The sequence below is a fragment of the Miniopterus natalensis genome, chromosome 1 (genome assembly GCF_054644295.1).
Source record: "Miniopterus natalensis isolate mMinNat1 chromosome 1, mMinNat1.hap1, whole genome shotgun sequence".
Lineage (NCBI taxonomy): Eukaryota > Metazoa > Chordata > Mammalia > Chiroptera > Miniopteridae > Miniopterus > Miniopterus natalensis.
The window spans coordinates 162,023,139-162,050,433 of NC_142081.1; the positions used below are offsets into that span (position 1 = coordinate 162,023,139).

At 36.8% G+C, this 27,295-nt stretch overlaps 1 protein-coding gene across 1 annotated transcript in view; it reads right to left on the minus strand.

Moving 5' to 3' along the window:
* Positions 1-7,152: 7,152 nt before the first annotated feature.
* Positions 7,153-27,295, minus strand: part of MOB1B (MOB kinase activator 1B) — a 41,344-nt gene continuing 21,201 nt past the window's right edge. The window contains exons 2-6 of the mRNA XM_087827075.1: positions 25,181-25,347; positions 22,133-22,226; positions 18,571-18,704; positions 15,402-15,565; positions 7,153-12,952 (exon numbers count right to left, since the gene is read on the minus strand). Coding sequence (XP_087683201.1) covers positions 12,875-12,952; positions 15,402-15,565; positions 18,571-18,704; positions 22,133-22,226; positions 25,181-25,347 — 637 coding nt within the window. The 3' untranslated portion in view covers positions 7,153-12,874. The remainder of the gene's footprint in view (positions 12,953-15,401; positions 15,566-18,570; positions 18,705-22,132; positions 22,227-25,180; positions 25,348-27,295) is intronic.

Below are 27,295 nucleotides of genomic sequence, written 5' to 3' on the forward strand. Positions count from 1 at the left end.
GTCCAAAGCCAGCACGGGGCCTGGCGGGAACTGGGCAGTCAGGCGCCCCACAGAAAGCACCCTCTTCATCGGGCTTGCGTGCCCGTGTATGCGGAAGGGGAGCGAAATGCGCCAACCCCACACACTGGCATACTGATGACTTTGAATTAAAGGTATTAGAAACAGCTACTGCAAGGACACCTCTCCCTCCTCGCCCCCCCAAAGGAGGAAAACCTCCCAGGTGGCAGGTGCCTCCCTGCGCCAGGAGGGCAGAAGGCACCCTCATCACCAGAGACAGGAAACAGGGCAGAGCAGGCTGTATTCACCAACCTTGTGACTTCACGAATTTACTACCCCAAGCCCAAACCCTGGGCCTTGTCAATTCACAAATTCATTGTTTGTCTGAAGGATATAAAGCTTCCTGCTTTGCTCACTTTGAGTCTCATGTTTTCATGGGGCTACCGTACAAATGAAATAAAATTTGTTTTTCTCCTGTTACCTGTCTTGTGTCAATATAATTATTAGACCAGCCAAAGACCGTGGAAGGTCCACCCCCCCAGTGCTGTGTAGAAGTTAACGCTCGTGTGTTTTCTGTTCAGCATATACCTGATTTTGCATGCCCCATACCTGGCACATAGTTAAATACACCTATGTTGAATCTTTGAATTCAACAGAGTACTTACAGGCCATGTCCTCTGCTAGAACACCCCGCTAGCTGGAGACACAGTGTGACAATGCCTGGAGGGACTCACTTTTTAATAATGGTAAAAACCTAGTACACCAGATACTACTCAGTCTACAAACCACTGGGTTCAAATTATCTATAGAAACCAACAGCCATGTTACTCTTTTTACTTTGCAACTATCTTAGGTCACATCTAAAATGCCTCTAAAGGCAGAGTTCAGAAGAAGGTAGGTAAATGGAGAATCGTTCTCAGAAATCAAAATGTGATTCCATGGTGAACTCTAGAATAAAAACGGCAAAAATTATTCTTTGCCATTTCAGTATATTATCTTGTTATGCTATTATTTTACATGTATGACTTGTGTTTATCCCCATAGTGATTAGGAGCAGGATCCTTGAAATGAGAAAGGACTGAATGCCTGTCACCAAGGATGGCAAGGAAGCTGGGGGAGCCGCCAGGTGTTTTATTCCACACCTAAGCTTGGGGGAGCCCATGAAATGATAAGGGGATTGGCCACTACTGAGAAAGGAGTAAGGCAGGGTAAATCTCTGAGACCTTCGAACAGGAGGAAAGTGGGACCAAAGAAGTCCCATATGGATCTGTTAAGGACATTTGGGGTTGAGGGGTAGGAAGCCCCAAGTGTGGTTTCCACACGCACAACACACGTACACACACAAAAGTGTAGGAACAGTTTAAGCATTGAAAAATTAAAGACTGCTTTCAAATCCCAGCTCTGCCAGTTTCTGGCTGTGAGAACTTGAGCTCCTCCAAGGTTAAGAGTGTACCTCAAATACACAAAGTAAATGGGGAAAACAGAGAACCTAGTTCTCTTGGCACCAAGTTCAACATAATTTTCTATTTTCCTACATAACTTGTGGATAACACAAGAAAGAGACCTGATTTTTGTCCACAATCCCTTATCTGAAAGCAATATAGCCAGATCTGTTTCGGAATTCAAAAAATTTTTGGACGTTAGAAAATAAAAAGTCATATACTATACACATTACGTCACCTTCTGTAACCCTCCTGCAGAGGTGTTAAATACATTAATATTTAGCAGTGAAACTTTATTAAAGAGTTTTCACATTAAGTGAGATAAAGACAATTAACCTCAGATCAGGTTAAGTTTGCACTGGATCAAGAAAATACTTTGTTTTCTGAGCTTTTCAGATTTTGGAATTGCAGATAAAAGACAGGGAACTGGAGTGTCCAGCCAGTCGTGAGCATGCTACTTACTACCTTAACACTTCCTTGCCAGTAATTTTACTTTAGTCCTTCAATTTGGGAATCTCTTTTCTCCTGTGGGGAAGGCTGGTGAATGAGACAGGGTCCTGGCTGATGACATACAAGTTTATTAAGAAAACTCTAAAGCAGCTCAAAACAATGAGAACAAAGGCAGAAAAAAATAACGGGCCCTGAACATTGATAAATACTGGTTACACAGCCCATGCATTTGTGTATACCAACCCAACTTTTATAAAATGATGTTTATCAACTTAATAAGTTTGGTTATAAATTTCTCCTTGCAACCTTCATTACTGCCTGGAAAACAGAAGGATGTAGAGGCCATCATAAAAGCAAGAGTGGAGTCAGAGTGCTTCCAGCAAATCTGAAGCATACTAGCAGGGCATAGGAGCCAGCCATCAGCCCTATATAGCCCCTTAGGAAAGGAAGCTGTATTTTGCAGCATGCTTGTAAAGGTAAATTTAGGTAATCAAAAATATGTGACACTAGAGTGTAAAGCATCTATTAAATATGGTTAAGCCTTAAAGGAATATTTAGAACCTATGTGTTACCAAAATGCAACATTCCAGACAATATTATATAATAAAGAATTAAATATTTAAATTTACTTCAAGAGCCCTGGCTGGTTTGGCTCAGTGATTAGAACGTGAGCCTGAGAACCGAAGGGTTGTAGGTTTGATTCCCAATCAAGGGAACATGCCTCAGTTGTAGGTTCCTCACCCCTGTCCGGATGAGTGTGGGAGGCAACCAATCGATGCTTCTCTCTCACATAGAAGTTTTTTTCTCTCTCTCTCCCTTCCTCCTCCCTCCCTTCCATTCTCTCTAGAAATCGATAGAGAAAATGTCCTCAGGTGAGGATTAAAAAAAAAATTTTTTTACAAGACAAATTTATCAAAATAGTTAATTTTTATGAGCATTTCTTTATTCACAGATGTTTTGTACATACTGTACATGCAGAATAACAAGATGTTTCTATTAAAACATGGAAACAGTCTACATCAGCATGTACTAGCTTTTCTACTCTAGTCTTTTGCTCAAATATCAATTAGTGATACTGGGCAACTGTGGCTATTACCATCAAAATATTTTCAACCTGCCCTAGCCAGTCTGCTCAGTGGTTGGAGCATTGGCCCTCGGACTGAAGGGTACCGGGTTCAGTTCTGGCCAAGGGCATCTACCCTGGCTGCAGGCTTGATTCCAGACCCTGCCCTGGGGCATGCGGGAGCAACCAATCCATGTGTCTCTCTCACAGTGATGTCTCTCTTTTTCTCTCTCTCCCCCCCTTCCACTCTCTCTGAAAAGCAATGGAAAAATACCTGGGTGGGGATTAAAAATAAATATTTTCAACCTGATGATCCAAACACAAATGCCTCTAAACATATATACCTCTAAAATAGATACTCTGAAAATACTCTAAAATACACATTTCCTTTTGGAACTTAGAAATCAGGGCAACATGAGGCTTCTTTAATATTGTTCTTTTTTTTTTTTTTAATGGATTTTAGAGAAAGGAAGGGACAGAGAGAAACATCAAACATCAATCAGAAGCCGAACTGGATCTAACTGCAACATAGGTATGTGCCCTGACCGGGAACTGAACTCACCTTCCAGTGTACAGGATGATGCTCCAACCAACTGAGCCACATGGGCCAGGGCATACTGTTCATTCTTTAATGAAGACAAAATTTGATAAAATCTTAGCTTGGTGGAAAGGTAAAAAATAAATATTTTGCTAACTGTTCTCATGGTAATAGTACAGTAGTCCCACCTTATCCATAGGGTATATGTTCCAAACCCCCCTGTCGATACCTGAAACTTCACATTGCATCTAACCCTATTTATATTTTCTCTGATTCATACTTACTTTACAGCTTCTCTTTGGCATTCCTGAACTACCAGCATCACTACTCCTGTGCTTTGGGGCCATTATTAAGTAAAATAAGGGTTACTTGAACACAAGCACTGCAATACCTCCACAGCTGATCTGATAACTGACACAGCTACTAAGTGACTAGCTGGCGGGAAGCATACAGTATAGCATGAATGGGCTGGACAAAGGGACGATTCACATCCTGGGCAGGGTGGGCTAGGATGAAATGGGGTGGCAAGATTTCATCATGCTGCTCAGAATGATGTGCAATGTAAAACTTATGAATTACTTCTGGAATTTTCCATTTAATATTTTCAGACCACAGTTGACCATGGGTAACCCAGAATAAGAGGGGACTACTGTGTATTTAATGAAACAAACACAAGTGTTGGCTTCAAGGTCAAAGAATATTTGGGTTTTAAAACCTTAGTCCTAATCAGTGACTTGAACAATTTCTGAGCGTTCATTCTCTAGTATGTAAAAATAAAATACTAGGGAGATTCAAGATGGTGGCGGATTGAGTGGAAGCTGCACTGACACTCTCCCAGGACCAAACTGGAATTATAACTAAAATATAGAAAAAACACCCTAAATAATCAACTGCAACTGAAGACTAGCTGGAGAGCACCCTCACAACCAAGGATGAAAAGTGGAGACCACATAGAGACTGGTAGGAAGTACAGAGGCATGAGAGAGCTGGCTGGGCCCCCACAGGCAGCAGCTGAAGGTCTGGAGGGAGGTCTCAGCTGTGGGGGTTCCCACTGAGGACTCTGGGGCCTAAACCCCAAGCTGGGCTCCCCAGCCCAGAGCACCAGAACCGAGAAAGGTGCCCACATAACATCTGGCTGTGAAAAGCAGATGGGTTTTTGTCTGCCAGAGAGAGATGGCTGGAAATGCAGGCACCCTCTTAGAGAGCAAACACAGTTTCATGTGCAGCCACTCACCTTGGGCTCTGGCGAAGAAAAGGCAGAGTGGACTGGAGCTGTGTGAGGAGAATCCAGGGGGCTGGCTGGGGGAATAGATCTCAGAGGGCACCCCTCTGGATTCCTGTGCTGAGTCATTCCCCCATATGGCAGAGGACTTCTTTCTCAGACATTTACCTTTCAAGCAGCTTTTGCCTGGGGAGGAAGCAATTGCCCCATCCTGCTGGAAAACCTCTGGCCCTACCCCATGGAGTTTCTACAAACTGAGGCTCATTAGGAAATAGCCTCTGGGTGCTTTGAGTCTTTGCCTGATTTGCTTCTGGAACCGGGCCTTGGAAAAGCAGAACTTGGTGCACATCTTGGTCCTGTCCAAACACACCCAGCCCCAGCAGACGAAATCACAGCTGTGGAGGAAAGTTTCAAACAGGGTACTCAAGGCCATTCACAAACAGCCTCTGACATTGCCCTGCACCAGAAACCATCTAAAAGACTGGGAGTCCTAGCAGATCTACCTAATACATAGAAACAAACCCAAACAGGCAGCCAAAAAGGAAGACAGAAAAACAAGCCGCAAATGAAAGAACAAAAGAATTCTCCAGAAGAGCTAAATTAAATGGAGATAAGCAATCTATCAGATATAGAGTTCAGAATACTGATCATAAAGATGCTCAACAGCATGAAAAAAGATATAGAAACTATCAAGGAAATTAAGAATGACATAGTAGAAATTAAAAAGACAATGGAAGAAATGAACAGCAGATTTAGGGGAAGCTGAGGAGTAAATCAGCAGATGAAAAGACAAGGTAGAAAAAAATCAATCAGAGAACCAAAAAGAAAAAACAATTAAAAAACAGGACAGTCTAAGGAAGCTGTGGGACAACATGAAATGTAACAATAGTTGCATCACAGGAGTGCCAGAAGAGGCTGAAAGCCAGCATGGGTTAGGGAACCTGTTTGAAGAAATAATGGCAGAAAACTTCCCTAACCGGGTGAAGGAAAAAGTCACACAAATTCAAGAGGCACAGAGAGTCCCAAGCAAGAAGAGCCCAAAGAGGCCCATGTCCAGACACATCATGATTAAAATGCCAAAAATCCAAGACAAAGAGAGAATCTTAAAGGCAGCAAGAGAAAAGCTAGCTGTTACCTACAAAGGAGCTCCCATAAGGCTGTCAGCTGATTTATCATCAGAAAGTCCACAGGCCAGAAGGGAATGGCATGAAGTATTAAAAGATAATGCAAAACAAGTACCTGAAACCAAGAATATTCTATCCAGCAAGGCTATCATTCAAAATAGATGGTGAAAGAGCTTTCCAGACCAAAAAAAAGGCTAAAGGACTTTATCACCACCACACTAGCATTGCAAGAAATGTTAAAGGTACTACTGTAATAAGTTGAAATAGAATAAGAAACATAGGCATAAAGAAATAAAATGGAAATAGGTAAGTACCTATCAATAATAACCTTAAATGTAAATAGATTAAATGTCTCAATCAAAAGACATAGATAGGGTGGCTGAAAGGATAAGAAAACAAGTCCCAAGTGTATGCTGTCTACAAGAGACCCACCTGAGAACAAAAGACTCACAGAGACTGGAAAAAAACCCAAAAACTTCTGGAGGACTTTAAAGGAGAGATCGACAGCAACAGTCATAGTAGGGGACTTTAACACCCCACTGACTTTACTGCATAGATCTCCCAGATAAAAAACAAGGAAACAGTGACTCTAAATTACACACTAGATCAGATGGATTTAATTGACATTTACAGAACATTCCACTCCAAAGCTGCAGAACAGGCATTCTCCTCAAGTGCACGTGGGGCATTCTCAAAGAGAGACCACATGTTAGGACACAAAGCAAGTCTCTACAAGTTCAAGAAGACTGAAATCATATCAAGCATCTTCTTGGACACTTACACAATGGAATACTATGCAGCTGTAAAAATGAAGGATCCCTTACCCTTTGAGACAGCATGGTGGGACCTAGAGAATATTATGCGAAGTGAAATAAGCCAGTCAGAGAAAGACAAGTGTCATATGATCTTACTCATATGTGGAATCTAATGAAGAAAATAAACTGATGAACAAAATAGATCCAGAGACATAGAAGCATGGGACAGGGAAGGCAGGGGAGAGTGGGTGGGGAGAGATTAACATAAGAATTTATATGCATATATGCATAACCCATGGACACAGACAATAGTGGGGTGAAAGCCTGCGGGGAGGGGTACAGGATGGAGGGGATCAATGGGGTAAAAAGGGGACATTTGTAATACTTTCAACAATAAAGGTAAATAAATAAAAAGTAAAATATTAACTTCTAGGGTTATAAACATTATAAAACATAATGTCTAACAAATTTTAAATGTTAACCTCCAAATATCTTCAATATTTCTCTAAGAATGTGTTCATTATGGGAAAATTGATAGCAAAAATAAACTAATAGTCAAGGTTCATGGTCAAACATAACTATTTATTTATTTTTGTAATAAACATTCAGTTTCTTTAAAAAAACCTAAAATTTAAATATTTCTTCTCATCCCATCACATACAAGTCTGTATACATTATTTACATCTCTCAATTAAAACATGTTACAGATTTTCTGACATTCAGTATCTTCTTTTAAAATAAAAATGATAGAGCAGTTAAACTTTGATCAATAATAACTTCAATTTGAGTAATCATGACACAGTTTACAACATAGCGCCCATGTTACATTTCATATTTTAGACCATTTTTCCCCTTCCAGCTACTTTAATAGACAGAGAAATTGTCTATCTCCAGTAGAACAGGATCCCTGCCTTTACACATTCTCTGCAATACTTGTACACTGTGAATGCTGCCCCTATGCTTCCATTATTTGGCACTGGCAATATTCTTCTGCCTTTGTCGCCATAAATAATTCCTATTCACTTTTAAGTGTTCCCATGTATACTGTATTCTCTCTCAACCTAGATTTCATGGCACTGTTTCCAGATAATTTTAAGTAATAACGTATAAGAAAAGTTCAACCAGAACAAAAGTTTAAGTGTTCTCCCATAAGATTAGTGCCCTCAGCACTCTAGTTATGCATTTACAAAAATAACAAATACAATTTAGTGGCTTTAAAAAACTATTTCCCCTAAAAATAGTTATCTCAGCAAAACAATTTAAGGAGAAAAGTGTTCTTAAAATGACAGTGTACTAATCTATTTTACAACCTGCAGAATTAAATATTTCAGAAACAAAGTAAAAAGGAAAACATGTGCAAACCAGTAAGAAACACCCACACATAAAAATAATAATATATAAAAGAGAAATTAAATAATAACAAAAATGTTTAATTTTATCACTAATGATCTCAGCTTGGGTGACATATTTAAAGAAAGCTGTCAACCAAAAAAAACCAAAAACGCCTATGTAAGTAGCATCTTTCAACACTTTAGCTGAAACCTATGTATTGACAGCAAGTACCTCAGAAGCACTAACAATGAGGACCTGTACAATTGACCTGTTTCGTTTTCCAAGTGGGTGTGTTTTGGGGGGGCATGGGAGGTATGGAACATCAATAGCAGTAAGGAAGTAATTTACCTCCAAGGAGAAGGGGATGACAGCTGGCCGGTGACTTCACTATCTATCCTTGAGAACTGTAATCCAAAGTTATCAATGTACAGTATTATATGTAGAAAAAGAAATTTGTATCACACTAGCAAAATTGAGAGTACTCAATATTTTAATTTGTATTTTGTCTCCTTTGTCAAAATTTATGTATCAGTTCAGCTACAAGTAGCAGACATGGAACACAGTTTTATACCTTCAAAATGATTAGCTCGTTAGAAAAGCCCCAGAAATCCAAACTGTCTGCAGTCAGAATTGTTATAGCTTAGAATTAAACTTTTCCATTAAATCTTGAGATAGTTTTACCTCTAAACATTTATCTCATACACCATTAAACTGACAGCTGAACAACCGTAATGCCTATGGTGAATCTTGACATTATGATAAAACTCTAATATTTATTTAAGGAATGGCCCTTAAAATATAGATCTAGAATAGCATTTCCAAGAACTTATATAATCTTTAATATCCCAGATAAGTTTCAAAATAAGTCAAGTTTTCCTCTTGGTATGCAGACACATTTTCAAATTACAAATAGACTTCTGGTCCCATATCTTTTAAAAAGACATTCACAATTTTAAAGTTATAAGTGATATATGAAATGGTTACGCAATTTTAAATATTTTATCTGTAATATGTAGGCTTAAAACTCAGCCTAATTAATATATAAAATTTATTCAAATTTCTTTGTAAAATGATCTCCAGTCTTTAAATCCAAATTGTTCATCTGAGTGAAAATGTTTTCTTTAAAAAAAGGGATGGAGGTAAAGGCTGTTGTTTCCTTAAGCTACTTCTACCTTAAATGCTGGATCCATTTTTTTCTTACTATCCCTTCAATCAAAACTATCTTACAGTAGCCAAGACTGAATTCAAGAGTTATCAGGGAAAGAAACAAAAAATAGAAAACAAGATAAAGACTTTGATTTTTTTTAATCATTATATTTAACTGTAAGATAATTAAATTAAAAAAAATAAATCCTATACATCCAAATGATACTGTCTACTTCAAAGCAGTGATATCAGGAAACAATTCCTTTATTAAATGATGCTACCTATACTCAAAACGCTCTCTCTTCTGCAAATTCAGAGCCTATGGCACATTATTTTGAATTTCCCTAATAGTTTTAAGAAAACAGCAAAGCGGAATTGATTTGGTGAATGACATAGGTCACATTAAGTTGCCAAAAAGAGTTTTTGGTACAACTAAAACGATGAAATAGATTCTCTTGCATAGTCATACACTGATTCTCAAGGCTTCTTTGAAAGCATTCCAAAAACTTTACATCTTTGAGCACAGACGGAATAAGTAGTGCCCCCAAAGGAACCACCCTGAAGACCAACTCTCATTTGGATGTTTAAGGTATAACATATTTATTTTAAAAGAAAGTCTTACAACTTAGTAATTGCATCTCACATATTTTACCATTTCAGTGGTTATCAAAACCTCTCTCAGAGAGGGTGTAGGCAAAGGTATAAAAGAAATCTATCATTTCACTATTTTCCCATAAGCAAGGAAAATACTAATGCATAAAATGGAGTCTGGTGATTACATGTAAAATATAAATATCCACATCATCTGTACTTCCTGAATATAAGCAATTGTAGTGCTTTATCTTTCCTGATAAAACAGGCAGTGACTCAGTCTGAGATATATTATACACTAAACATGTTGTCTTCTACCAAATACATTTTATGCTGATTGTTTAGAATTTACAAATGACAAAGGTAAAAAGCGAACGCAATCTAAAGTCTTTCAATTTAAGGTAAACTGACCTCCAAAGCTTCTACCACCTAACTAACAAATGCTTACTGTTTTAGTGCAGTTTAATGCAATGGGTTTTATAGGAAACAGAATAATCAAGTCAGAAAATGAAAGCCAGTAGCACCACCTACTGTTCACTAAAAGATTTTCACACTTTCTATTATTAAGTTCTCTCCAACACCATTACTCCATCATTTAAAATAATTCCTAAAACTTGTTTCATATCAACACTTAACCAAAGCATTGTGAAAATAATACTATGTTAACTTACTATTTTATATTTTATGGTTTTATCAGTAGATAAGAAAACCAACTTCTGTTTTACATTTCCGTATAAAAAAGGGGGGGATCTTTTATCGTGGTTACTTATAAATTTAATAAAGAGATCTGAAAAGAACCCAATAGACATTTACAAGCAAGCTCTGCCGCAAAGCCATGATTTTACCCTTATTTTATAAAGAGCATCTCATTAATGCTCATGGGAACCAACCAAAATCAAAGCAACTTTTATTAAATCAGTTATTTCTGGATTGCTATGGTGAATGTTTCCATACTTGTTGCCATGTAACACGGTGTACAATGCCAGGCATTTCCCTGGGGGAACTTCTCTACTTTGTTACCATATATACACATACATAACTCCTTACTTCCCAATAACTGTTGAAAGAAATACTCAGAAGCAGGCACCTGAGATTCTGGCACAGCAAGGACAAACTCTTATATACATACAGTGGGAAAGTAGGTCCTACTACTAAACATTAATTTATAGAAACATTTTTCCATTTTTACAGTGTACTACTGTATAAGGCTTAAAAGAGCAAGAACAATTTTTCACTATTCTCTCTACACTTGGCTACTGCAACCCCTTTGTTACTAGGTTGATATGAGACAAATGCAGTATGGAAGACTGAGTAATCATGTGCTTCATTTTCCTAAATAGACAGGACCTCAAATCACTTGATGCCAAATTTTATTTCTGAATCAACCCATAATGGCTGATATTACATATCTGGACACTAAAAGATTTGTTTTAAGGAAATCAGCTAGTTCTCACTGCAGTTTATAACTAAGCATTACCAATGACTCTCCTGTTACTTCTACTGTTGGTACTTGGAGAATGATGGCTATAAATGAAATGGAGAAAAAGGCAGTTCCCAGTGATCATAATTGTAATGGCATTAAATGGTATCACTGCTCTACTTGTTAACAGCAAAAACAAACTGATTTCATTTTAGATTCTTTTCTAAGTAATTTTAGTCTATACAATTTCAGAGCAAGATTTCTATTCTACAAGGAAAATGATATATATATTTCTAACTGAAGAAACAGATTTACCGGAAATGACAAATTTTAAACTAAGTCTGAAAAGAATATATCTCAGGAATAAAACTGAAGTAAAAATGTTAACATTTATTTTAAAAACGAATTTTCAGAACTTATTATGGGAGTAATTCACTAGAAAGTCAGGGAAAATAAAATTTAAAAAGTTAACCTCTGAATTAGCAGTTGTTTGATATCACTGCAAAGAAAAATATTTCCTTTCACAGTGGAAAATCAGAAGTCAGAATGCTTCAAATTGGATCTATGATAAGCAAAGAATGTACTGTATCATTTAAAAATGACAGGCAAACACCAGCTCCATTCACTGAATGGAAATGCTGGAAAGTGGTCAATTTCCCCAAACAGTCCTTGAATTCCATATTTAATATCTATACCTAAAATTAATAATTTATTTTTAACTTCGCATGGAAGTTGAACCCTAAAAAGAAGTCTCTAAGACTCTGCTTACAAGAACTTGATTAAAATCTTCATGCTATTCTATTCAAGGGTTTAAAGACAGGACCTTCTTCAACTTGACTCCCCATACTGAATTCCATTCCTAACTCGCCAAACTAACTCCCCACAACAGAACACACACTATCACCACTTCTTCAAACTAGAAGGGGATTCTGCAAACTTATGGCTCATTTGGCAATTGCTAAGAAACCTCACAGTTTAGCATCACCTCTGAAGATGGCAAACCAGTACATAACCTGAATATTTACACTTACAGTGCAGTTAACATGTAGAAAGAAGCCAAAATGCAATAGGTATTGCATTTCAAAATCCTCAAGTTTCAATATCACAGATATCAAGAGATGGGAAAGACCTGCTTGTAGAACTTTAAGAATTTGTTGAACAGAATTACCATCAATATGAAAAATAATTAAGAAATACTAATTTTTTATGTTCTACAGGCACACCTTTACAAATTGTGTTTAATGTAGTAAAAGCTGGAGATCATCAATTTAGATAAACTATGGCTTTTGTCATAGATATTTTAAAACATGCATCAGTAAGTGCCGTGGGTAGTAATTCTAATATTGTTTCAAGCCCTGTTTGGTTCTATGTCTGTGCTTTGCACCTCAGAAGTGAGCCTGCCAAGGCACTTAAAAACATGTCTTCTGGGAACTTCAAAAATCGGCCACAATTTACACAACACAGAACCCCATTCATCAGCAGTCCAATCAATAAGCATTTTCTTTCAACACACAATATTATCAAAAATTCCACAAGTAACCAAAACCAAGTTGGAAAAAACAAAAAATCATATGCTACTAAGACAAAATTTACCCCTATCAAATGTATAAAGAATCGTTCTTGGCTACCTCTAGCAACAGAATATGGTTTCATTTATTGAGAATAAAGAAAAAAGAACCCAAAGAAGTCCCCCAAATCTAACATAAAAACAACCGAGATAAAAATAAAATACAACAAAATCAAAATACACCGCACACAACTTCATGAGGAACAATCTGCACAGTTCTGCATCCCTTATCTGTCCTTTGAGGTGAGTTTTTCAATCAGTTCTTGGAGTGGTGCAAGTTCTCTTCTATCAACCAGGTTGAATTCCTATGCATGATAAAGAAAGGCAGAAGAAATAGTATTATTTACATCTCACTCCAAAGCAGATTTCTATTAATACGTGTTGGAAATTAGCTTTTAAAGTAAATAAAAGTCAAATCTTTTTATTTTTTTAAGTTTCTATTCCCTTGCTGTCTTAGGCAAATCATTTAACCACTTCTGATACTGTTTTACATATGTAATAATATTAGGACAAATCCTCCTACCTCATAAAGTTATTGTGGGGACTAAGTGTGATACTGTAAGTTAACCACTTCAAGTAATCCCTGGCACAAAGTAAACACCCAACAATGGGAACTGCTGCTCTCTGTTGAAAGAAATAACTTGGGCACCATTTAGATATAGTCAACCAAGTAGGGATCAAAATATCTAACATCTCAGGCAAATTTCAGAGTAAAAGAATTAATTTATGTCATGAACTAACACATCTGCAAGCTATCATGAGATGTGTTATTCTGAAGTTCAAGTCTGAATATATTTCCCCTGAACTATAAAAAATAGAGGCTGTCTATACTTCTGACCTTATGCCATGGCAGGGTATTCTGAACTCCCAATTTCATTCATTTATTAACAACCATCATGTGCCAAGCACTGCAGTTAGTACTGGAGAGAAGTATTAGGGGGCATTTAATAGCAAGCCTACCACTAAGACGTGCGGGGTCTGGACAAAGAACACAAAATAGATATATGTTGTACAACTAACTTACTAAATTTTACATACCCTAGTATACTGTTAAATAAAGCATGTTCTGTTTTCCTACCTTGACAAAATATACCTTAATAGTGACCAGGAGAGCAAATTCAAACTTAGAATTCTCAAGACTCCTCAGAATTCTGCACTGGAAAGGAGTGACATGAGGAGAGCCAGTCCCTGACCCTCAGCAAACTTTGCTGATCTCCCAACCCCCAGCCCTATCCTGCTTTTCAAGGGGCTTCATATGCATGAGTGTGAACACCCTGTCTGGCTTATACAGGCAATGCCACACACACTCACCAACAGCTGCCATTTGGCTACCCCTTAGGTCTAGAGGTATATATATCAGAGATATGACCTTCCCTCAAAAGAACAGACCCAAGGGAAAGGTCCATGCAGACCCTGGAAATACACTTGGAACCATGTGGACAGGGAATTCTGAGGTAGAAGCATACACCAGAAGAGATCTGGGTAGGTATACTGTTCACCTTGTGGATTCCTCACTCTGTGCGGAGGAGTACAACTGGAGAAGGGCCAGGGCAGGATTTTCTAAATTGTGAGGCCAAGGGCTTGATCAAGGTCTGATGCTGTATAATGGACCTACCTTTAAGAAGGTCAGTGTTCTGAGATATAAATAAGCTCAGATGTGGTAAATACCATGTATCTATCCCCTACTATTTGCTAAGAGCTAGGAGATACAGTGTACTTTAAGATCATACAGGAAGGTAAAACTAACCCTTCTGGTGGGAGAATACCCTCTCCTAAACCACTGAAACCTGAACTTCGGCAATTATGCCTGCCTAAACCAAAGCTCAAGTACAAACTTTAGGATAGCATTTTCTTTGCTTCTATGGGTATCTGTAGATGAAGTACCATAGTAAAGTAATTGTTATAGGTAAAATTGAGACACAAAATGTATGCCTTCAGTGTGAGAAGTGAGTATAGAGGGAAAACACACACATCCTTCTTCAATGGAGATGCATCATTGGGAAGGCATTTATAAATATATGCCCAAAGATATACAAAAACACCACTGATCCAAGCCTTGGACTTCTCCTGCCTACTCTAAACCCATCTCAATCTCCACCAAAGAAAGGCTGGACAGCCTATCTTTTCCACCTATTTGTCACTCCCAGCTGGTAGATCTCTAACTGTATAGCAGGGTGACACTATCTTCACTCCTCTTAATCTCACCTCTAAGGCCAGGTCTCTGAGAAGGAAAAGGAGGCCAGCTAAAGAATCAGACGGAAGACTAGTGGGCCTCCTGGAGCAGCAGCACTCTCTGGGGCAGTTTTCTCCCTCTGGACATAATGGACAGTATCCAACTTAAAAATTATTCAGAATGCTTTAAAAAAGGGGGGGAGTATGATATTCAAAGCCCATTTCCCGGACGAAGTAGGCTACAAAAGTTCCAAGGCAGCCAGGATCTGAGGGTTAAGAAGAGTAGGAGGAGTGCTAAAAAGCTAAGAGATCAAGTTCATCTATCGGTCTGCCAAACTAGCCGTTAACTGAAGCAAATCCAAGGAAGAATCCGCCGACCATCTTATTCAGACTTGCATGTCATCGCCTGGAGATGAATGGAACTCAGAAATGAAAGCCCAGTCCTCACCACCTAGGCAAGCACAGGAGGAAGAAGACTAGAGGCACAGGGCAAATTTTATCCTACAATATGCATGCAGTATCACCTCGGAACTCTGTGTAGCTGCTTTCACTCAACAAAAAAGGCCTCCTAATCCAACTTACTTGGACAAAAAAGATAAAGTGCTTGAAAGATGTATTCAGATGTGCTTCCTCCTGAAGCTGAATCACAGGGTCGAAATGCTGATGATAAATGTGAGCATAAACCCTGAAGAGGCGTTTGAGTATAGTTTTCGCCACAGACATGAAGTTCTTCGGGAATGGGACACCTAGTAAACAGACAGACAACCCCATCTATTAATAAGAGAAAGGAACAAGGCAATATGAGTTTTTCAGCAAATGGCAACATAAATTACCAAGACAAGGCTGAAAAGAAGTATTTATGAACTACCACTTAATATACCCACTGTACTTTTCAGAAGTTCTGAACATAAAAATAAATGTCAAAGCTTCTGAATAAGAACTAGTCTTTCGTATAGCCCTTTAAGCCTCCAATACACCAACACTTCACTAAAATGAAACAAATGAACGCCTAAGATGGTAAAACTCACACTCAGATCCTCGGATTTCATAACATCACATCTTAATGCAAATATATGCTGAACACAAAGACTGTATTAATCATGTTCATTTTTGCTTAAAATGCTTGCAATATACTTTTAAATATTTTTCTATGGGCCTGGCCGGCATGGCTCAGTGACTGAGCATTGACCTATGATCCAGGAGATGGAGGTTCGATTCCTGGTCAGGGCACATGTCCGGGTATTGGGCTCAATCCCCAACAGGGGGAGTGCAGGAGGCAGCCCATCAATGACTCTCTCATCATTGATGTGTTTCTCTCTCTCTCTCTCTCCCTCTCCCTTCCTCTCTCTCTGATTCAAAACAAATATATTTAAAAGTATATATATTTTTTTCCTATGGGAATTATTTAATTACTACTCCAGGTCTACATTTATCCTGAAAAATAGCTGTAATCTCTGCTCAATTAGGCTCATTGTTATGAATTACAGCACTTTTACAGCATTAAATAAATACAAAACCAGAATAATACAAAATTCCATATACTTTGTTACTCTTGCTAAATAATCTTGATTGGCAAAACACAAGCCAACACTGGTACTACTGGGTTCAATGTCATCATATTACCTATCACTCAGTAAAATATGATAGGCCACTCCCTCGCCGGGTGGCTCAGTTGATTGGAGCATCGTCCCATACACCAAAAAGGTTGCAGGTTCGATTCCCGGTCAGGGGACATACCTAGCTTGTGGGTTCGATTCACAGGCAGGGTGTGTACCGGAAGCAACCGAATGTTTCTCTCTCACACTGATGTTTCTTTCGCTATCTAAAATCAATAAAAACATATCCTCAAGTGAGGATTAAAATATATACATACATACATACACACACACACACATATATTTATATATTATAGGTCACAAGGAAATACAGCACAAACCAAAATAAAGGGAGGCTAAATAAAATAGAATGCCTACACACTTCAAAACTATCACTGTCATTAAAGTCCACAAAAGACTGATATATATATATCCCATATTAAAGGCTAATGAGATATAATTTTGATAATTATACTGTGATTTTCTAAGGAAATATACATTGACGCACATATGGATAAAGGGGCATAATATACACAAGATACTCTCAACTCAAGAAAAAGAAAGAATGAGGGGGAGAAAGAAAATCAATGTGGTAAAATGTTGGCAATGAAAGAACCTGAAGAAAGATATACAGAGATTCTTTGCATATTTCTTGCAAGTTTTCAAAAAGCCTAAAATTGGGTCAAAGTTAGAAGTTAAAAAGTACAGGGTGGGCCAAAAGTAGTTCTTCATATGGAAAATAACATAATAATTAATAATAATACAAAAGTAAACTATGTTTCTCATACTCACAAGTGTAAACCTACTTTTGCCCCATCATGTATACTATGACGGATAAAAGATAAGGTGAGGGCGTTTATTCAAAACCATTATGATATATATAAATAAAGCAGCCTTGAAAAGTAGACCTTTAATTACAAATGCTCCAAAGTAATGAAAGCATTCAATAAATGTGTTTAAAACAATCCATAACAACAACTATTTACATTACTCTCTCCTCCACTATACCCATCCTTCAAAAACTAAAAGCATAAAATATAATAAAAAAGTTTTTTATTATTATTAGAACAAATTCTTAATTTTTTCAGAAAACACATTTATAAGAGTTTGAGAAGGTAAAATCTTATGAACTGTCTAGATGTGAACAACTTCCACTTGAAAGGCTGATCCTTAAGAACAAACAGTAAAGACCCTGGCCAGGTAGCTCAGTTGGTTAGAGCATCAGCCTGATATGCAAAGGTTGCGGGTTCCATCCCCGGTTAGAGCACCTACAAGAAACAACCAATCAATGCATAAATAAGTAGAACAATAAATCGGTGTTTCTCTCTCTTTCCCTCCCTGCCTTCTTCCCCTTCTCACATCAATAAATAAATTTTTTTAAAAAGAATATGAAAAAGCAAAAGTCACTTTTTTGTGACAACAGGCCAACCCCTCAAATCTTGTTTTCTTCTCACCTAGCTTGGTTTCAGAGTAAAATTCACCCTGTGGGTCATAAATTCAAACTCCATCTTTGCCACAAATATAATGTAAAACTGGATGTAAGTTATACACAGTCCTTCCCTAAACAAGAAATGGATATGACTGTTGCAGATGATATTGGCTGCCAACCCAATATCCAGTCTCTTTTGTTTCCATAACACAGGCCAGATTTTGTTACAGTCTGGGGTATGCTGATCTTTTCATTGTTTAAAATATAGGGAAGTTTATCTTTTTGTTTACTTGTTAATTCTCACCCAAGGATATTTTTTCCACTGAGTTTTAGAGAGAGTGGACGAGAGGGAGGGAGAGAGAGAGAAACAGCAACGTCAGAGAGACACATCGACTGGTTGCCTCCTGCACACACACCCCCATTGGGCCGGGGATCGAACCTGCAACCCAGGTACATGCTCTTGAGTGGGTATGGAATCCGCGACCCTTCAGTGCGCTGGCGAAAGCTCTAACCACTGAGCCACACCAGCCAGGCAAGGAAGGTTTATCTTAATGATCATGATAAATTGGTATGAAAAAGAGAGGATTCTTTAAAATGTGTAATATTAGAACTATTTTGATAAATATGGTAATCTAATATGGTTCCTAGAATAGAGAGAGAATAAGCTCTAGAAGCATATAAAATTAGATAAATCATGATGGATTCCAATCATACAAAACAATTATACCTATTTTTGAAGGAAATAATGTCTCATCATCCAACTGGTCCTGAACCCAAGTCATCAAGTAATCAATATACTTTGGCGCAGAGCACTTAATAGGCTTCTTTATGTTTGTTCCATCTGCCCAATGATACTCGTATCTGCATTGGAAAGATAAAAAGCACAAAGAATATTAATATACAGCTATACATAGTGTGTATATTTTTTATATTACATGCATATATGTGTATTATAAATGTATACAGGACATGTTTTAAACAATCTGTTCCTTCACATAAAGATTTTTGCATTTAGCATTGATTGGCTGGTTGACTGACTGATTTGAGAGAGAGAGAGGAAGGGAGAAAGAAATATCAATTTGTTCCTTATTGGTTGATTCTTGTATGTGTCCTGACTGGAGATCAAACTCGCAACCTTGGCGTAGTATCGGGGTGACGCCTAACCAGAGCCACATTTAGCATTTAATGTTTTCAAATGGCTACTGGACTATTTTGCACTTCTCATGATCCAAACTAAGCAGATCCCAGCAAACTCATTCTTTTGTTTCTATGCTCTCCTCACATTTTAATATTATTATACAACTTTCCTTCATATATAGAATTTATATTTTAGAATCATACACTGCCATAGTAATTTACTTCCCACTTCTATGATGACCATCCCTAACGTTTTTATGGTTGTTTTCTTCCTTGAAAAATATTTCCCCTTATGCAGTACAATTCTTAACAACTAGGGGCTTTAAATTTTGGGTTAAGGACAGAGGAAGGATAGGGGGGATCATTTTTCATTTCTGTAGAATCTTTATGGAGATCCTGTGCCTGTTATGTTTGAAGAATTGGGTGCATGTTCCTATACCAGCTATTTAGATAAGGGTTCTGTGGGGAAAGTGATCAGAGCAGTATTCTAAGTGACAGCAACTTTCCCTAATTCACAGGAATGGGATATTGGTGTAATATCAGAAAACCTTCCAATAAAATACTACTCAATTACAAAGGGGAAGAAAATGACAAATTTGAGGTGAGAAAACCTTGCAGACACTAGCATAAGGTAATCAGGGTTAGTATCACAGAGATGGCATGGTCGACACTGTGTGCCTCCTGATACAATACACTGAGAAAAAAAGGAACATTTCTGTGGGTTCCTGCCAAGAATGCACGGCCTGAATGTGGTGACAAGCAAACATCAGGCATAATGTGTCAGGGGTCCCCAAGTCCACCCCCACATTCAATGATTTACTAAGAGGATTTACAGAACTCAGCATATAGTTGTACTCACAGGTATGATTTATTACAGTGAAAGAACACAAACCAAAATCAGCAAAGGGAAAAGGCAAATGGAGCAACATCTGGAGGAAATCAGAAGCAAGCTTCTATGAGTGCCCTCCCAGTGGAGTCACACAGGCCACCCTTAATTCCTCCATGACTGAGTCATGATAACGCATGCTAAATACTGTCTACCACGGAAGCTCATTAAAGACTTATGTTCAGGTTTTTTATTGGGGAATGGTCAAGGAGGCACCTTCTGCATGACAGATACTAAAATCCAGACTCTCCAGAAGGAAAACAAAAGCCGTATCATTTGTGCAGTTTAGGCACAGTAAGCCACTCTTAATTGTTAGGGTGGTGGGAACCCTTCAGAAATCCAAGTTCCCAGATGCCACCCAAGGGCCAACCTTGGAGGTACGTCTTTCAAGAGACTGCGTTGCGGTCAGGCCTGCTATGTTAACTCTTTTATGCACAAAGGCCAACACAGCAGAAGGCTAAGGAACGATTGGAGACTGAAGGTACCTAAAGAGATACGTCAAATAAATGCAGCACATATTCGTAGACAGGATCCTGGACCAGAAATGGAAAACTGAAATATTACTGAGACAGCTCACAAAATGTGAATGGTGTCTATGAACTAGAGGAAGTGCTTTGGAGGGTTTATATGCTGGTTGTGTAGAAGAATATCCTTGCTTTTGGAAAATACAGTTAAATATGTAAGGATAAAGAGGCATAATGTCTAAAATTTGCTCAAAAGGCTCAGAAAAAAATAAATGTTAATGACTATACACAGAGAGAGCAGGTGATGAAGAATGCAGAAAAAGGTTAATAACTGAGGAATCTAGGTAAAAGATATGGGAGTACTTTGTGCTGTTCTGGCAACTTTTCTGTACACTTAAAATTATTTGAAGTTTCAAAGTCTGAAATAGTTTGAAAATAAGTTTTTTCAAAAAAATTACCATAGAAAATAGTCAAAGTATATTATTTTGAACACCTTTGATGACAAAACTGTCAATTCTTTTTAAAAGAATTGATTCTGAGAAACATCTAAACTCATTTAGAGTCAATTTGAGTAATAAAGTAGATGACTCTAACTAAGTAATACTTTATTCAACACGTAAATTTGGTCAATAAATAAATTATGACTATGAAGTAATAAAATTGAATCTCTTGGGTAGCTAGTGATCTGACATTGTAATTTAAAAGTTACCAAAAGTATTCTGAGCAATGAAAGCATCAGCACAATAAGTGATTAGCAATCTAAGGTCACTGCTTATAATAATATTTGTAAGCACTAATAAGTTTGGACAGCTTGTTTTGTTTTGATATTTATACCTTGTTTATAATTGGGCGGAGAGAACATACTTTATAAAAAGTCAGCACTAAAAATAAAACCTCTCTATATATAGTTTATAAATATCAATTAATATTTCTTATAAGAAAATAATACAATGTAGCAACTAAGAAGCACAGGCACACTAGAGTCAGAGACCTGGATTTCAATCCTGGTTCTGTTTCTGGATAACAGGACCTTGGACATGTTACTTTTCTCAGACTTGATTTCTTTTCCTGTAAAATTAGGACAACAATAGTTTTCTTATCTCATAGGTTTACTTTATAAAGGCCTTACGTTTAGGTAGCAATGAATAAATGGTAGCTGGCATTGTTATTGTCAGCCATAGTAATAATAAAATCCAGTTTCAAAAATTTATTGATCAAAGCAACATTTATTGAGCGGTAACTAGATGGCAGGCACTGACTGTTTTTGCACCAAAAGAGATTTAAAAGAACAACAAATCTGACAGGTTAAATAAGACATGTATATATAATATAATTATAACGTAACAAAGAAACATAATCATAAAGATCACATCTAGTCTGAAGAAATCAGAAGGTTTCATGGAGAAGGAAGCACCTGATGTGGGCCTTGAAGATGAGTAAGATTTTTGGAAATGTTAGCAGAAGATAAGAAGGAGATGAGAAGAAAAATATCCAAAAGAAGAACAGGATAAGCAAGTTTTCAGAGTATAAGCAATGGAGGAAATAGCAAGCAAGGCATTTCCCGTTACTGTATCTCGTTTGGATAGACCAGAAGAGAATGTGTCAGTTAACAGAGGAAAGGCAGGATGGAGGACAATACAGGAAGGGTCATATAGCTCAGGCTAACGAATCTGAACTTACTATATTACTCATTGGTAAACCAGTGAAAGTCATGTTAAGTACAGAAATTACATGGTCAGAAACTTTATCTAAGAACTATAAAATAAAGTAAAAATGAGAATGAATCATGAACCACATCTTACTTTGGGCCAGCTGACATGACTGGACAACTTTCCTCTGTACAGAAATCTGTGATTGTTCCATAAAGCATGTTGATCTGATTGAAAAAATCCACAGCTGTAAAACAAATATCAGTGATAAGTAAAATGTTCAATTTCAATTTTACTCAAGCAGAACCTAGAATTTATCAGTGTTTTTTCCAAACATATACAGATTTCCTAGCTTTTTATTATTGATTTCTAGCTAAATTCCACTACGGTCAAAGACTGTAATGTTATATAATTTCAATCATTTCCATTTTTGAAAATGCACACAAGTGTAATCTGAGGTGCTTAGGCCATGTGTCCCTCAGGTCAAGTCTATTAATCATGTTGCTCAAATTTTTCAATTCCTTGATTTTTTTCCTCTACACTCTACCCATTGATAAAAGAGGAGTGTTTAAATCTCCCATTATGACTGTGGATTTGTCTATTTCTTCTGTTAGCTCAGTCAGCTGATTTTATTTTATAGATAATATTAAAGACACATAAATTCAGAACATCATATATTTTTTGTGAACCGAATCATTTCTCATTTTAAAATCTTCCTCTTTACTTTTTTTTTGCCCTGAAGTCTACTGTATCTGATATTAACATGACTATATCAGCTTTCTTTAGATTGGTATTTAACTTTTTAGTTTCAACCTACTTTTGCCCCACGCTATATTTGACAAATACTACGTACGGTGACTTGGAGCTTAGCCCCTGTGTGTTCCCTCTTTATTTACAGTCCTAAAATCCCTTTTCATCCCATTAATTACCCATGACCAGCACTTTGTTTTTTTAATTCACACTTTCTAGAGCAAAGTAGAGCAGTAATGAGCATTATACTAAAGTTAATTATACAAGTTTTCCTCTGCCCTCTTACCTCACAAAGAGCCAAGATTTACTAAGTAATGAATCTGCAACTTAGTAATTCTTAAGCTATCCTCCACAAGAAAAGAGGACAACCTATGGCTCTGAAATAAGACAAGTATGAATCCTAACTCCTAGACTTACTAGTTGAGTTAGTTAATATTGCTGAACCTCAGTTTCCTACCTTTAAAACTGGGTTTATTATGGAGCATTAAAATATATATATTTCCAACATTAAGTGGGCATTTAATAAATATTCGTTTCCTTCCACAAACCAAGATATAGCCTCAGAATTTGGTGTCACATAAATTATTTATAAGCCATCCGTCCAGCTTTTTCTAGAACCCTGAACCTTCTTTCTATCTTCTTTAAGCTATCACTCTGCCTAGCAGCAGAATGTTCAAAACTAGGCTCTGGTTTCTGGCTGTGGGACTAGTTGGTGAATTTGTAAAGATTTCCCATCATTTACCATTTATCTTCATCTGACAAGTGAACTAAAGCCAAAAAGCCATTAAGATGCCAATCTTATCAACAAATTCCCTTCACTCTTTTATGTACCCAAAATGTTTATTTAATCACTGTCAGTGAGTGGAAATACCTAGTTTCTAATCATATTCACCTCATCAAGTGTCATTTGGGAAGATTACTATAAATAAGGAAAATTTTAGAATCCAATACTTCAACTTCAGTAGAATGCTGTATTTTCAAGGCAGAATTATCTGTTCTAAGGGGATGTTCTGACAGTCCAATTCAAAGTAATTTTTGTACAGCTGTAATTGCAAAATGCCTGTCAAATTTTAGAAATTCCTGAAGTTCTAGACATTTCAGTGGTACAGACACTCTTCTGGCAATTGAGACAGAAAGAATAAAGACAGAAAATGATGATCTGCTTCTGTATGTACAAGAATCTCATGTAGTACAGGAGCTCTATGCTGCCTTCCTTAGATTTTTAAAATTAGTGAGTTCTCAAGTAAATGGTACAAAAAAGGCACAAACAAGTACAAGAAAGAATATACATATAATCAACTGGAAATTTATTCTATATATTGTCTTTGAAGTGTCACAGACCCATTTTATAGGTAAGATAAGTCTCATCAAAAAAGCAAAAATCACTTTATTTCCTTAGTAATTAAACTCTCTGGATCCAGAAAGATAACCACATTATAATAAATACTGGCTCATATGCAAATATTGTCACAGTACTGTTTTCAGACATCTCAATAAAATCTTTTAGATTCCTAAAAGTTATTAGGAGGTGGCAGCTCAATTTAAAAATCTCATGATATATTTCAAATGACAATAAGATACCATCAAATATTACAAGAAAAATACTGTTTTATTTTTCCTTGAAGCCTAGACATATAGAATATATTTTTCAATTAAATTGTTTTAATTTTACTAGATTTATACAAAATTGCTCCAATTATTAAATTCTATTAGTTTCTTCACTAATGCTGAAAAACCCTAAAGAGTAAAAGTACCACTTTTATTCTCCAGCTTTCTCTGGCTTAATTCCCAAGAATATATTTACTTTTTACTTATATGTTTTTCTTCCTTGGTGCTAAGAATATCCCATAAACATATTTTACTAATTTCATAAATCACTAGTGAATTGCCTTTTTTTTTAAATAGCAAACTTTAGACAAATAACTGAGTATGCTACTAAAAGAGGCAATTTAGCATAGTGGTTTTAAAGTGTAGTCTCTAAAATTCTACAGCTCTATATTAGAGCTCAGGCTCTGCCATTTAATAGCTATAAACCTAGGCAAATTACTAATCTTTCTGTCTCAGCTCCCTTATGTGTCTTAGACTGGGATAATAATAGTATCTGCATCATGAGATTATAAATATGAATAAAATAATCCACGTAGATAGGATAGCCGAGTGCCAGACAGTGATCCATAAATATTAATTGCTATTACTATTGTTTTTTTCTACTAAAAATGGTAAATCTATGCTTTGTATATCACTATAACAGGAGAGAAGAATTTCTGAATATGGAGTTTTGTGAAATTCTTCTCAAAAGAATTAACATAAAGGCTAAAGTGGATTTAGTTACCACTATTTGTGATATTAGGATGCTAACTAGATCCTAGAATAGTTAGTATCCCAAAACTCACCTATAATGGGACTACTAACCTAATTTAGAATCTACTGAGAAACAGAAAGGCTACTTACTGTTCACTGCAACCCACTCATTTAGATCTTCTCCCTCAGGAAGCATGACAGCCATCCGGAGATTGCCACTGCCAAGTGTGGCTTCTGCATGCTTTAAGAGCTCATACTGGTGAGAACCCTCTGGTATGTTCTTCTTTGGTTTAAACGTTTTAGAGGAGCGACTACCACTATGAATAAACAAGAAAAGGCACTTCAATATTTAATCATGACTTTCAACACAGGCAACTACACTATATTACTGGATAAAATAACACAGAGGTGATCCTAAAAGTCTACAAATAAACAGCTCTTAACTATATTGGCTACATTGTATCATTTTAAATCAATAAAACACAAAAATCCTAGAGCAAGAAAGAAAAGCTGTATGTTCTTCTATCCAATTATAGGAAGCATCAGCAATCTTAACCCAGAATTCTAGGTGTCCAGATAAGTAGCTAGACATTAATATGATTAGTCTGCTCAAATTTCATATGCATTTTTTAAATGAAATTAGTCTTACAAATGATGTTAAGAGTTTTTAAGAGATGGATTTTTCTGTTAATGCTGGAAAGTTCTTATCAAATTATATTATATCCTACTCATCCTTTCTCAATACTCCATTTCTCTCTTCATATGAAAAGGAAAGGAAAAAAAAGAATGAATTTAGAGTCTAGGTTAGAGCTACATAAAGTTTAATGTTATTAATTTCATACCACCGAAACATCTCAGTATTTGAAAATATGGGTATGAAAGTGTAATTCCAAAAAGGAGAGATAAATAATAATTAAATTTTCCAAGCTCTCCATAGCTTTCCACTTACTACTCTCTTCTCCCAAACTTAACTCCAAGATCTCTCCTTTGCTCCCCAAGATAAAGTGGTAGTTCTCTACCCTGGCCGCATATTATTTTAATAACCTGAGGAGCTTTTAGAAAGTTTTGAGGATCTGGGATAACCTAAGATCTACCAGCCAACCCAAATATCTAATTCAAATGACAGGTATTTTTCATTCTAAAGAAATGGCATTCTCATTTAAATATGAGTCTCTGCTCAGGTGTTTAAAAGTAAATTGATGCTCCTCAACTCTACCACTAAGAGCCAAGGTATCTCTTTAAAACACTGATCAGATAATGTTACTCCTCTGCTTAAAACAACTCAGTCGTTTTCCAGTGTACTCAGAGTAAATCCAAAAGCCAAATATTAGACACAGTCAGGCTCTGACCACGCTCGAGTGTGGAAAGTCTTCTTCAGTTTAATCAGATACTGCATTAAACATCAAAGTTCTCAGCATGGAAAAGATCATTACGATTACAGAGATTGAGGCTTATTTCATTTTCCTGCTTCTTCACATTTACCAAAATTTAGCATGAGAAACACATTTCACCAACACTTTTTACAAAAAGACATTTTACTAATTTATGTGTGATTAATTACAAAAATAACTCTTATGACTAATCTGTGCATGTCTTCAGGCAGGATGTAAATTAAGTAGATTCCCTTTAATTGCCCATAGCTCAGACGGATGCAGCAACTGAAGATGTGACAAGATGCTCTGAAAAGGGATGGCCGAGTACATGAGAACCACAAGGGGATCAGCTGTGTCTGCACTCAGGAGGGTCAGAGCCTCATCTGCCCCCAAAACCATCGACTTATTGAACCACTATTCCCTGAAGTTTTAGGCTTCCAAATGTCTTCTTGATTGGTGTCCCACCCAGAACTGGTTTCCACAAAGCTAAGTAAATCTACTTCATAAGACCTTATGCTTGGGTAGAAAGAAAAAAATGCAGGACTTATCAGCTATGTTATCTCAGGCAAATTACTCAACTTTCCTTGAACCTATTTTTTTCTTTAAAAGTGAAAGCCAAACAAAACTAACAAAACATCACCACTACCTACATCATAGTTCAACTGTAAAATGAGAAAACAGTATTTGTAAAAAAGCTTTTAAAACTGTAAAATGCTGTGCAAATGTTAATATTTTCATTATGCTTCCTTTTCCTAAACCAGAATGACTCATAGTAAAAAGAAATGGTAGTGCATAATTGCCAAAGCTTTCTTTCAATGTCCATTCCCACCTTCATCTCCTAAGACTGGATGCAGAAAAAAAAAACCTTACTTTGGAAACAAATGCTTTTACC